Genomic DNA, 13,695 nt, shown 5'->3' on the forward strand with positions numbered 1-13,695 from the left:
TTTTTTTCCCCGTCTCTATACCACTAGTAAATTAGTATACACTAGCATGGTAGCAGAAGATTAATTTTTTTTATTGTAACAGAAGAAAGCTGAGAGTCCCTTTTTGTCACTTGAAATTGTTATGAGTTGCTACAAAAAATTCTCTTGAGTTTGTGGCTGTAAGATCTACTATTTTTTTCAGTTTAAGACAACTAAAAACAGATACCAGCTTGTCTGAAAGGCTATTTTATCAATGTTTTAAATCTCTTTTCTCAACAGAATGTCAATTTTTGAGCAATTTCATTCAGACTTTTACGAGTCCAGTTATACTATAGATAACCAAGAAGAAGGTTACAACAGTTATGGGTCTAATGAAAATCTTTGTGGAAACAGAAAGTAAGTATGCTAGATTAAAAAAAAAAAAAAAAGTTGATGTATTTCAAAACCCTGATCAAATGAATGGCAAAAACCCACCTGTAATTGCCAAAAAAGGACTGAATATTCAATGAAGGTGAAGCTTTAAGGGACAAGAACAAGCCATAGCATTAGAAAGACAGTAGGAGCCTTATAATCTGATTTCTTTTTTGTGTTTTTCTATTTGTGGCTTCTGCTCATTACGTATCCTGCCCACTGGAAGGGGGTATGGAGGGAAGAAAGTTTTGGGAGTTTCACCTTAAGGAGATTTCTATGCATGGTTCTGCTGTACGAGGTTGGACCTTGCTGTAGCTTCCCCATCCTGCTGCCACAATCCAGGCAGCAGCTACCCCTCCTGCTGGCCCCAGGCTTCATAGAGGGAGAAGAGCTGCTGGAGACCAGACATTTCTCCTCACTGTCCATTTGGGTCCCCTAGCAAAAAAACCCTTTACTCTACAAAGCTACTTAATCACCACAGCCCATACACACACACCCTACAAGGGCTTTCTGCTACACTGTGTTCACTTTTTGCTGCCTCCCTCTCTCTCTCCCTCCCTCCCTCTCCCTCTCTCTCCTCCTAATCTTACCACCATCTGTGTCTGCTGTCACACATCAGCTGTGTGGGAACACAGCTGGGCACATTACTCATTTTCTTTATTGTTCTCCACGGAGACTGTCCCATCCTTATGGAAAATCTCAGGAAATAAAGAATGGTTTGGGTTAAAGTGTTGAAATGGGCATCAAAGGATGTGAGGTTGGCCTTAGCTCTGCCCAGTGGTTCCTGGGCTGCTCTATGTTATTATTTTTTCCTCTCTATGCATTGTTCTGAATGTGTAGCATGAGACTAATAATCCTTGCTATTTCCCAGCTTTCCTCTGATTTCTTCATTTTGACTATCAGCTCTTTGGATGTCACTGGCTGTTGTGTACATATTAGTTTTAGTCAAATGAGAGTTCAAACTTGGTTTAAGCCTGCAGGTCATGTAGAAATAAAATTACACATAAAAGTAATCAGGGAACTGTAGAAAATAGTTCAGGAAAGAGCTTTAAGAGATCATGTAGTCTTTCCCAAGGCAATATCATTTATACCTAAACATTTCCTTATAAATGATTGAGCTCCATATTAGTTTTATAAATACAGATGTTACATGTTATTTGCCTAATTTGAATGACTGAGCTTCACACTATTAATGCTGTTTTTTTTCCACGTACTGCTAGAAATTCTTTAAGCTCCTTGTCAGATTCAAGAAAAGAAGTTCATTTTTTTTATAAATATGGCTCTTTCATTAACAGTATGGGCATATACTGGCAGTGTCGCTAGGCTGCCTGGTGGAAGCCAGAAGCGCCTACGTTTTGGATGTCCTCGTGGCTCCCAGGCTCAGTCGTCGGGAAAGGCCTTTCCCCACGCTCCCGACCCGAGGGCCCTTCCCTCCTGCCCACTGCCACGGCCCAGGCTGGAAAGGCCCAGACGTGGGTACAAGGGGTTGAGATGTGCCGGCAGGAGTGGGAGCAGCCCCAGGGTTGGCGGCATGAGCTCCCGGTCAGCAAGGGGCCCTGCGGGATTTCGGAGGGGTCTGCGGTAAACAGCAAAGGAAAGCAAATCTGTGGGCAGCAACCTGACGTTTGCTACACGTGGCGTGAGCCGCACCTGGGAAATTTCCAGGTCTCACAAAGTTGAAAATAGTAGAAAATTTAAGCCACGGCGCGCTGGTGAGCAGCTCTAAGCTGCTGTGAAGCTGCTCCCTGCCATTACTCGTTTCACTGGCGATTCGCTTGCTGTTCTAGGAGCTTGATAGGAGAGCGACCTCAAGCAGGTGCTTTTGTCCCTTCGGAAATACTTTTGTCTGCTCAGAGTTACGCGGGTCAGATTTTGCAGCCAACATGCGATCCCGACGCTCTCTCGCATATTAGTTATGCTGACGGTTTTGATGAAGAACTTCCTTTGCTAGAAGGTAAAAATAAACCCACAGACAATGTTTGTGGCTTTTGTGGGTGCGCATACTTTTGTTTGCTAATTTGCGTCAGTCGCTAGAGAAACTGCAGCAGAATTAGCAAGTCAGGCTGCTAGGTTTGCTGCTGCTCTGAATCCTGTGCAGGATTTCAAGCAGCACCCCCAATCCCCAAGCCTACATTTGTATATTTGCATGGAAATCTGCATGGAAAATAACAGTATTAACTCATTCTTATGACATATACGGCATACACTTTACTACCACTAGATGACAGCATAACAATAAGCTTTGCCTGCATGCTTCTGAGCATTTTTTCCACTCTTTATTTATACTGCATAATAAACTATATTAGAATACCTATAATTAATAAACACTTACAATAGTCCTGTTTGCATATCTAGTAATAAATTTAGTAGTTTGAAGATGTTAAATGGCTTTGTTTCAATGGAAAAAAATGAGAAAGCTGCATACGATCATTTAACTACATGAACATTATTCTTTCTTAAATGTATGTGGACCATCCTAAAGCTAGTGTCTGATTTGTAAATGAGTATTCACTTCAGTTTACAAATATTGGTGCAATATAAAAAATCAGGCAACTTGATTGCAACTACTTCAGCATAATGCAATAAGCACATATTCAGCCTGCTTTTGCATATTGGAGAGCAAGTGGATTTTTACTACTTAGAAGATACTAATACTACCTTAAAAATGGCAAGACCACGCTGCTCGATACAGATCAACTGTTGGATTTCTAGCTCTCAGTCCAAACATTGAGCTCCACGGACTGCTCGCCCTGTGAAAAGGCTGTCAGAATAAAACTGCTCTGATCCACACCGTGTCAGAGATGTTCATATCTGTGTACCAAAGACACGCATTTTAATACAGAACAACTTTATTTACATAATATTTTGGCTCAGATTAAGATGATAGATAAGCTGGAGTAAGGTAAAGACTGGTCATTTGCTTTCCAAATGGATCTAACGCATTGTCAGTCTCAGTAATTCTGGCACCCAGTTCTAAACCTAACCTTTTTGCTTGCTGGTACATCACACGGAAAACAGTTACTCTTGCAAACTGAAGTCTCTCTACAGAAGTTGTAACAGAAATATTTGCCCCACTGAATTTAATGGCCAAATTCCCATTGACTTTAATGGGGAAGAATATAAGCAAAAAGCTTATAAAGCACTGCAAAAAGTATTATTAATTTGCCTAGAAGGGAAGAATGTCATTTTTAAGTGCTTCTGGAAGTTCAGCCTTAAGATGCATCTCTCGTTAGATTTGCCAGAATTAAAGCATGTATCTCTGTCTTCAGTGTTCCAGAGTGTCTTGAATTCTGCAGTTACTGTTAATTAGCATATTTTTCAACATCTGAGTTAGTACAGCATTGGAAATATATATGTCTTAAATATAGGAAAAACAAATATTAAGTCAAAAAGGTTGAGAGCATTTTTTAGTTCATTTCCTAACACTGAATTTAATAAATTAATATTCCAGTTTGGAATCAGAGCTGAGTCTCAAGTACACTGCATGAGCAGGTACAACATATTCCTGCTACAGAATGTATCCTCTTACAATATGATCTTCATTAAAGGAAGGGTTTGTTTGTTTGTTTGTTTGTTTTATTTGGGGGTTTTGTGGTATTTAATAAGTTTCTGTAAAAGTGTTGTTTTCTTGTAAGCAATTAACAATGTTGGAATTTATTGTTGCAGAACTTGGGATAAATTTTGATCACATATGGCAAAAAACATTAACTGTTCTAAACCCAATGAAACCTGCAGATGGCAGCATTATGAATGAGACAGACCTCACTGGCCCTATGGTTTTCTGTTTGGCCCTTGGAGCAACATTGCTGCTGGTAGGATGTGGTATAAATCCTAAGAGATTACTTTTTTAACAAGTAAATTCCTAGGTGATAATGCATGTGAAGTTGCAGAACTGACATAAAATGGGTCATTTGCTGCTGTTTGTCCTGAAATTATACAGAAAGAAGTCTTCTTGCTTTAAAGAGTATAATGTTAAATGTAACGTAAGTATAATAAAGCTGAAGTGTATTACTTTCAGTGGAAGTACAAGATCACACCATTTTTGGGGGTGGGAGAAAAGGACAGATTTGTTTGGTGTGTATACTAGGGAGGCTCTGAACACTTGAAGCCCGACCATATGTACTCAGTAAGGACCTAACCAGAAGTTTTTAAAGGAGAGAATAAAAAAGGCATAGTAGGCTAGCCCACTTTTTCTAACACTCTTGCTGGTATTYTGAAATTATAGTCTCTCAGTGTTATTTTGGGGAGAGCAGAGGTACCAAAAAATTCTCTTTTTGTAACTGAAGTGAATCCAAAAGGAAAATGGAAACAGCCTCTTTTTTCCCCCTCAGATTTTCAGTACCTTCCCATAAATTTTGCTAGTGCTTTCTTAGTTTATATTCTTTTCCTACTCCCTCTGCTACACAAAATATGGTAACCTGTACTTAACCTCTTTCCTCCTTATGAATATAGCTTTCCTACAGGAGGAAAGTTGGAGCAGAGATTGTACACTACTCCAAATTCATCTATTTATCACTGACAACAGGGGCTCTCCATAGCTGCTGAAGTACAGTTCTGATTGTCGGCAACCATTTATCAGACAGGGATAAGGTGGGACCATTCTGGGAAAGGCTTTACTGCTCTAGCAACTGAGGTGAGAGAAATGGGGCTCTCATTCTCCGTTTCCTCTGTGATAAACAGTGCTGAATCAGAACGCTCTCACAAGTTCTTTCTCAATTTGTAATGTCTGTGCAGTACCTAGAATGTGCAAACTGCAATATAAATGGCAAGTATTATTATTTATGTTCCTATAAAACTAAAAATCTTTTAAAGAGATGGAAGCAGAAGGAGGAAGGGGAATTCAAGGAAAAGAAGGTGGGAAGCAAAAGAAGAAAGGCTGTTTTCCACCTAGAGAAATAAAGGTATAAGGGGAATAAAAAGAGAGACAGTGTTGAATTCCTATGATTAGAATAAGAAAAACAGGAGGAAAACTAAAAGAAAGAAAGAAGTAAAGAAAGAAAAAAAAGGTCATTATTGGTATTGCTCCTTGAATAGCCAACAATTATAATGAATATTAAATTATTGTTATTGAAATAGAGTACATTAATTAGCTTATTTATTGTTCTAGAATATGAAATGTTCTAAGTGTCATTAGGAAAACATGTGTTTTCCTAATGCTCCAATTTTAGGCCAGCAGAACTCCTCTGATACAGGCCAGAGTGTTTCTGCCACAACTTCACAGCACTAAGTCTGTGGGATTTCCATGGGCCAGCTTATAAATTCAGGCTGTTCATTTCTATCTTGGATGCATTTGAATACTAACATGGCTCTTCAGCCATGTGAGCTATGATATTCTTCTGTACTTGAATAATTCTCTTCTAATAGCACCAGGAACATAATTTGGTTGAGAGCTTGTTTCCAAAAATAATTTATCAATTTTTTTCAGCTTTTTTAATATGGAAAAATATGCAAAGATATTCTTCAAATGGTAGCAGTTCTTCTGGAGTACAGAGAAAATGGGAAAAGGATTGTTAGCCTGGACTTGATCTTCCTCATGCTGGTGTAAAACAGAGCAACTCCATTGCAAATAGAAAAGCAAAAGCAGTGTGAAAGTTAGTAGCAGCTGAGAAAGAATGCCCCAGTCTCAGCTGCTTTGCATTTTACGTAGCCATTCCTACAAAATCAGATTCTCCATCCACTTTGGCTAAGGATAGTAATACCCACTCTAGGCAGATGCAAACAAGCGCATAATGTCTTTCTTCTAACCTTGTTCCTTCCGCAGGACAGATTTAGTGCTTTCAATTTATCAAAGTCTGCCAGACTAATCAAGCTTGATTCTGGTCTTGCTTACATCACTGTGTGTTAGGAGTATTCCCATGTGAGTCAGTGTATTTACATAAGTTAAGTAAGACTAGAATTGGAAGAAACATGCTCAGCTGAGTTGTTTTTTTTTTTTCTCTCTCATTCCTCTGCACCATAAATCAAACATTTCACCAAAAGGAGATTTCATTTAGCTGCTAACCTCACTTCATCTTTGTCTCAGTAATTTGTTAATCTTGGAATAAGCTGCTAAGTAGTGCTCTGTGGAATTAAATACACCGAAACAAACAGTCTAAAATATTAGCTGATAATTGTTATATTTATTTGATATATGCGTTTTTTAGCTGGTCTGCAGTAAACACTGCCACAAACAGTTGCAGATGTTAAACTCATTAGAAATCTTTAATGACAGCAATTTTAACTGATAATAATCTGAGATAGTCTTGCTCTCCCACACTGTCTCTAGCTATCATTAATTTTATTTGATGAAGCAGTTTTTCCTGACTGTTTTATACTAGTAGTATGTAAATGCAGTGGTCTCTGTACCTGGATAGGAAGATTTCTCATACTGTTAGTTCAGGAGTAGATTATTCCTTTATGGTGAAATGCACTGTGAGGGAAAGGCTAACACTAGGGCCGTTGTGAGGGTGGAGGCAAGCTGACTGTACTGACCCTGAGAATGGGAACCAGCTGAGAGCTCAGCACAGGCACAATGAGCAGGTCAAGTCGAAAAGTAGAATAACCACATTGAGGTAGTACTGTAAAAGGAGGCGGGTCTTATTAACTCAGGCAGCCCTTCACGTAAACATGCACTGCTCTCAGGCTGCAGGTAAGTTGAGCTGGCACCAATCTGCAAAATCAGGACTTTCAGCTTGTGTCAACACTAGATTAGGATCTCTCCACTGCATTGCTTTCTATCTGTCCAGCTCGAATACTATTTGCATCCAGCGAAGAGTTTCAACCTGAAAGGATACAGAGAAGAGGGAGCAGAGAAGCAGGGCCCACAAAGATAGTTGTGTTTCCCAGGTTTCATTAAAAAGTGTGCATGAGCAGAGCAGGAAATCTTATCAATCCTCCTAAACCATCATGGAAGAGATGTCCAAATCATGAAAAAGCTTCARTATTTCTACCTTGTCAGACACAAGAGAATCCAGCCATGAGCTACAAAACAACCATGAGCTACATGAGCTAGGAAACTGGGACTCTATTAGTTGTGATTCTCATGTGGTTTATTATATGATATATATCATGTGTATATATATGAATGTGTGTAAACAACTTGTGTTTTAAGTATGTATATGTGTATTGCTATGTGTCAAGAAGGTGATGCATTGTGGCCCTTTGAGAAGTTTACTTCACTGTCCTGAGTTAAGAGTTGAATCCCAGGGTTGAGCTACCTCCTTCACAAATACGTGCTATCTTTAGGATACAAACTTCCAGCGCAAAACAAATGAAACCATCTTCACCCCAAATCTCTGTTTATTTCTGATGTATGGATGTCAAATCACAATATTGCTTGGCTGACATTCACTAGTTCATTTGTAAGAAGCTTAAAAAGAGAGGAAAAGATTTAACAATCTTTTGTGAGGTGAGTGTTCACTTCTGGGAATGAACAATGCCTTTATGTCTGGAGGTGATCATTCTAAAAAAGGATGACAGGAGCACGAAGAAATTGGTGGTGCTGTGGCCACTGTTGCCTCTTGTACTAGCTTTTTGTATAAATTAGAAAACATCAGTCTTCGGGCTATCAGGCTGGTAACTTTCATAAACACTAAAATCACACAAAAGAGTAAAAATAGGAAGAAAAAAATACCTCAAGAATCTTTTATTCATCAGAGCAAAAAGAACATAAGCTGACAGTAACTGGTTTATGGAGAAATGAGTATGTTGTATTGATCTAACTACAAAGATGTGTCAGTAGCAGCACTCCATACACTGAGCTTGGATTCAGGAGCAACCCAATTACTCATGATAATCAAGGGGAAGAATGGACACATTCACCCTAAGAACCACCATAAGTCTGGCAAAGGTTTACTAGTTTTTTGTAGGCCTGTTTAAAACTGGAGGTTTGTAACAAAGCATGAAGGCTATCAAGTAAGTGGGCTCATCAGTTTTCTTGGGACACTTTTGCTCAACCACATGTATGCATATTTGAAAGATTTTCCTGGTATTCAAATGTGTTTTCCATGTCCATAATTTCTTCTCAGTTTTCTACCACTTAGCCTTTCACAAGTCTCCTTAATCACTTCCTGTCCTACTTCAGAGACCAATTACATGAAGACTTAGAATCAGCCTTATAACTCTAAATTCAGCACAAACACATTCTCACAGTTTTACCTTGCAATATTTTGATGTAAAAATCACCCAAAATTATCAGCTGGGGTTCACGTTTTAACCGATGTACCTAAAGTGAAGAGAGAATGGGTGTGAAAAACAGAGACCTACTGTTTGCCTTCTGTCTTCTCCCACCATGTGATGATCACTTGTTTGCTGCTTTATGCCTACTCATATTTATTCCAGGCAGGAAAAGTTCACTTTGGCTACGTGTATGGCATGAGTGCCATCGGGTGCCTTGCCATGCATGCACTCCTCAACCTGATGAGCATCACAGGAGTCTCACACGGTTGCATTGCAAGTGTTCTGGGATACTGCCTGCTGCCCATGGTGATCCTGTCTGGCTCTGCAGTTGTCTTCTCCCTACAGTAAGTACCAGTGTATGGCATCAGAAATCATAAGGACAATAAATAGGAAGGCTAGTACTATGCAAAGCATTTTATATATGAGGAAATGTAGTGAATTTCAGCTTCCAAAACTGTGGAGAAAAATACCTTTCTGTTAGTGTTTGCAGGCGGAAATGGACAAAACTGAAGAGTGAGAGGTGGTCTGCATTTGAGGGGAGAGGTGTATGTTTACTGTAATATGAGTCCTTTAATCTAGTGTTTCTCATTTGGATTGAGGGTGGTTTTGATTTTGCAGAAGCACCAAATGTGCTTTTTGTTTTGTAGAGCCAACAGTGGCCAAACTCAGCTGTCAATTTTAATAGCCACTCCTGGAGTTTGGTTTTGCATAGCTGGTTCTCCCATTCCTTCCCTGTTTATAACACCAGGCTCTCATCCTTAAATTTCCTTTCCTTTTGTAGACCCACTCCTGTGTGACATAACAAAATAATCTGCCAACCCTTAATGACTTGGACCATTAGAACAAGAGTTTAAGATGTAGTGGAATCATATACTCTAAGGTATAAGTTAGGTGTAATTGCAGACCTGAAAATAACTTTGAAAACTTTGAAAAAACAAATGTACCTGGTGGGGGGTGGGGAGTTACAGTAATAAACCTATGTATAGGAAATTTGTATGCCAGCATCTCCTTCCTCCTCAGTCTGTAAACTCTTGGAGATATGGACTGTGTCTATCTCCCTTTTCACATACTGCAAAGTACAAGGAAGCTCCAGGTCTTGCCTGAAGGCCTTGAGCAGCTCTTCTGTGCATCATGAACACATCATATTTCTAATTTGACTCTCCTCCTTAGTTTTTGTTGTTCACTCACATTTTTAACACTCCAATTTGTAAAGTATGTGATGTGGCAGCTGCCTCTGCTTGTTAAGGAACTGCCCCAATTAAGAAACTGTCCCTGTTTGTTTTCTCTGGAAAAGCAGCAGTTATATATATTTATTGTTTTTTAAGGAAACAATATGGTGGGATCAAGATTTTAGTGCAATCTTTGTCATGTGTTTCCATGGAGCTATGATGGGTCAACCTGACCATATTCCATGTATTAAAGTGTTTCTGAGCTGTTCCTGACAAGACAGAGTAGTGGCACTAAAGAAGCCATTGATTCTCTGTTCTTCTACACTATCCATGCTTGCTTGATTAACCTGTTTAATAATCCACCCATATAGAAGGTGCAGATATGTAATCAGAGGACAGATGGGACTAACTCCAAACCAGCTGTTAAAACTGCGCAGGGTGCTGTTTTCTGTATCAGGAAATCCCCAGGCATGCACAGTACATTTGTAATATGCTGTGAACTTACTGAAAGCACATGTTTTTAAAAAAACTATAAATACTACATTGCAATAGGCTTTAACAAATTAACCATTATGTCTGAAATGAATTGGTAGTGGTAAATGACTATCATCCACAGGATTCTGTAGTCTTTTCCCATTCACCATAGGTAATTGCTTGAACACAGTAAGTATCAAGGCTATCTCTTAAGAATATGCTATTAAAAAAATGGCAACTTTTAAATCCAATRTATTTTTTATTATTTTTAATTTTGAAAGTTCTTTAAAATGGCAAAGGAAAGATAGCAATATATTTATGACTCTCTCATATCTGTAAAAATGTTATTTTTGTCAATTGCAAATTGTAAAGAATTGACTAACTTCCATATTTGTTTTCACAGAAATTGTACCTAAAGTAATGCATACATGTATAAGATAGATAATAATCTAACTGAAAATAATTTTTTAAGTTTAATTAATTTTTACAGATAGGTAATGGATATTTTCATATTTTTATGATTTACAGAATTAGCTATTTCAATGTAACTGTGAATGAAGCAAAATATGGAACATGTTAGGTGTTGAACGATGCAAAAGAGAAGACTAATTTTCTTATTCAAACTTCTATGAAACCATATTGTCTCCAAGCTTTGTTCATGGCCATCTATGACTACATCATGTCTGATCACAAGTTATTTAGGCCCCTTTTCTAGGAGAAAAAAATCAACAGACTTTAAAAAAAAAACAAAAAAACATTTCTTTACTATCAAATCCCTGAATAGAGTCACCATTGCATTAACTTGACTAAATAGTGAAGGAAATGAGTGTAAGAAGGGAATTCTTAGATCCAGCTGATGCAAAGGACAAAGTTGGTGGCCAACTTTGTTGTGAGAGAGAGGAGTGGAGGGGTCCCGCTCAGGTCCATCCTCCTAACTCAGTCTTTGTGCCAGTACACCCTCAGTCCTCCTGGTCACTGTGAGCATGACATCTGCCTTTTGCCACTTTCCCATGCTTGACGATTTGGGCCTCATGGACTTTACTGGCAGAATCTCTCCACTGAAGCTAAACCATTCTTTTCGTCAATAATGTGCTATTAGATTGAGGGTCATGTTGTTAAGCGCATAGAAGTATCTCTTGGCTCCAATATGATTTATGTCACCTTTCCATCCTAACAACTGCCAGTCCTGGAACAAACCTGGAGAGGCCACTGGGGCCTCGGTGCAAAGCAGAGCAGCCACAACTCTAAATTGTGCCATCTTGTAATAGACACCTAAAGAGTCATGATACTAGCTGAAAATTGTCATCACACAGTATGTTCCCATTACATCCTATCCCTCTGCCAGCATGGTTATCTGCTCAAAGAACCATTTATACCAGCTTTGAATTTCTGGCTAGCTGTTTAAGTGAGCATCTTAGCAGCTCCACTTGGAGCAGAGGCCAGGAATTTGGTCTGCAGCACCCTGTGTAATGTCTCTGAATGTCACTGTGTAGGTTCAAAGGAACACTTAAACTGAGGTTATAAAATCACAAGGTCTTTAATGTTTTGTTCTTAATAGGTTGAAGTTGCAATGAGGTGCTGAGTCACCTTAAAATCCATTGTCTCCATCCTCTCCCAAAAGTCCCAAGAGTTCAGGACACAAAATGCTTTATAGGCCTGGAGACTGCATTGCCAAGAAATAAAATATGATTTTATGTGATGTGATTGCATTAACTAAACTAAGTCAATTAAATAAGAGAGCTTTACTTACAGTAGTTTGATTGCAGTAACAAAATTAGTGGAGATTATTTCTGCTAGATGAACCTAAGTAAATATGCATAGTCCGTTTCTCACTTCTGATTCTGTTTTGCTGATACTTTGTAAGAATGGAGTGCCAGAAAGTCATTTAGCAAGTGGCAGAGGTTCATTCATTTTGAAAGTCCTTCAGATTGACGTAGGGAAAGTGCGTAACACAGCCAAGCTCATTATGTACTTCAGCAGCATATTATGTGCATGATCTCATGCATTTTACAGAAGCAGACTGAAAATACAGAGTGCAAATAAAGCATGTGTGAAACATTATTTATTGGCAAGATCTTGTTCCTACAGGGCTTAATAGTGAGCTCTCTATAATCTGCAGGAATGTTTCAATGGGCTTTTGACGATAATCCTGTAATCATCAGTTCTCCAGGCCACTCTGCACCTGAAACTGGCAGAATCTAACTTGAAGAGAGTTCAGCTGTCACAGAGAGGCCATGTGGAAACCTACCGTGCCTTCCATTATGCAGAGAAGGATACCAGGATGAGGGAAAATAATATTTGGAAAATGTGCTCATCTGTGATTCTTTTTCTGCCCTTACTTTCCACTTGATTTGCACACCTTTTTAAAAGACCAAAGTGAGCTTCCTTCTGGGAACCAGCCAGCACCTGTTTGGATGAGCAGCAGAGGTGTAATTCTTGAGGAGATGCATTGCCTCTCCTCAGAGTTCAAGCACACTTAAAACCTTTGCTACGTTGCAAAAATGCATTGTCTGCTGGTCATCAGGCTGCCTGATGGAAGATCAGGTCTGTAGTGTCATTTTAAATCCTAACAACTTCTCCATGTTGATTTTGGCTGCAATAGGATCTTTGCTATCTTAAAAAAAATCTCCAACTGGTATGTCTGGTGGGTCCCCAGAAGATTTGGTTGGAAATACACTAGTCCTTTTGGCAGTACAACTGATGAAGCTGCTATTTTCATCCATACTGAAGAAATTAATTTTTTGTTTGCTATTATTATTTTGCTTCTCAAACTTAACTTTCTTTATGTAAGTCAGTCCTTGGCTCTGCCAGTGGTGATCATCTTATCAGGAACATATTGCTAGACATGAACTAGAATCTGACCAGACTTGATGCTGCATGCACTAACAAGTGGATTCTCTTTTTTGTTTTGTTTTTCTCCTAGGGGGATACTGGGAACGTTGTTAGCTCTGTTTATTATTGGATGGTGCAGTCTGTCAGCCTCCAAAATTTTTACATCTGCATTGGCCATGGAAGGACAGCAGCTTCTAATTGCATACCCGTGTGCTTTACTTTATGGACTTTTTGCACTTCTAACAGTTTTCTGAGATGTATTTTGTGGTAGCCTTATTACAGTCTGTTTGTGGTTGTTGGCGGGGTTAGGGATTATTTACTTATTTTTATATTGCCTAGAACTGCTTTTAGTTCCATTAACAGAATTAGATTATACGATTTACCTTTGATTTGCCTAATGGCTGATAACGAAATAAAAGAAAAAAACTAGCAGGAAGACAACAATAATGGTGTTTTAAAGTCTTACAGCTTAAAGAAGAAACACTTGTCTTCAGAAGGTAGTAAAAGTGGGAAATTACAAAATAAATGGTAATTTAAAATTTTCATGTCTTCTCAGTATTTTATAGGGTTTAATACATATTATACATATATTAGAGAGTAACTGGAAAGCAATAATGCAAATATTTAATAGACCTAGTAAATCAAGTGAAAATATGAATTTGTTTCAGGAAAC

The 13,695-nt window shown here is 38.7% G+C and overlaps 1 protein-coding gene across 1 annotated transcript; it reads left to right on the plus strand.

The window, feature by feature from the left end:
• Window positions 1-259: 259 nt before the first annotated feature.
• On the plus strand, window positions 260-13,276 carry YIPF7 (Yip1 domain family member 7). Its single transcript, XM_026074727.1, has 5 exons — window positions 260-375; window positions 2,178-2,344; window positions 4,057-4,202; window positions 8,710-8,891; window positions 13,114-13,276. The coding sequence occupies exons 1-5, from the start codon at window positions 260-262 to the stop codon at window positions 13,274-13,276; spliced, it is 774 nt and encodes a 257-aa protein (XP_025930512.1).
• Window positions 13,277-13,695: the final 419 nt, after the last annotated feature.

The sequence above is a fragment of the Apteryx rowi genome, unplaced genomic scaffold (genome assembly GCF_003343035.1).
Source record: "Apteryx rowi isolate R43461 unplaced genomic scaffold, aptRow1 scaffold_398, whole genome shotgun sequence".
Classification (NCBI taxonomy): domain Eukaryota; kingdom Metazoa; phylum Chordata; class Aves; order Apterygiformes; family Apterygidae; genus Apteryx; species Apteryx rowi.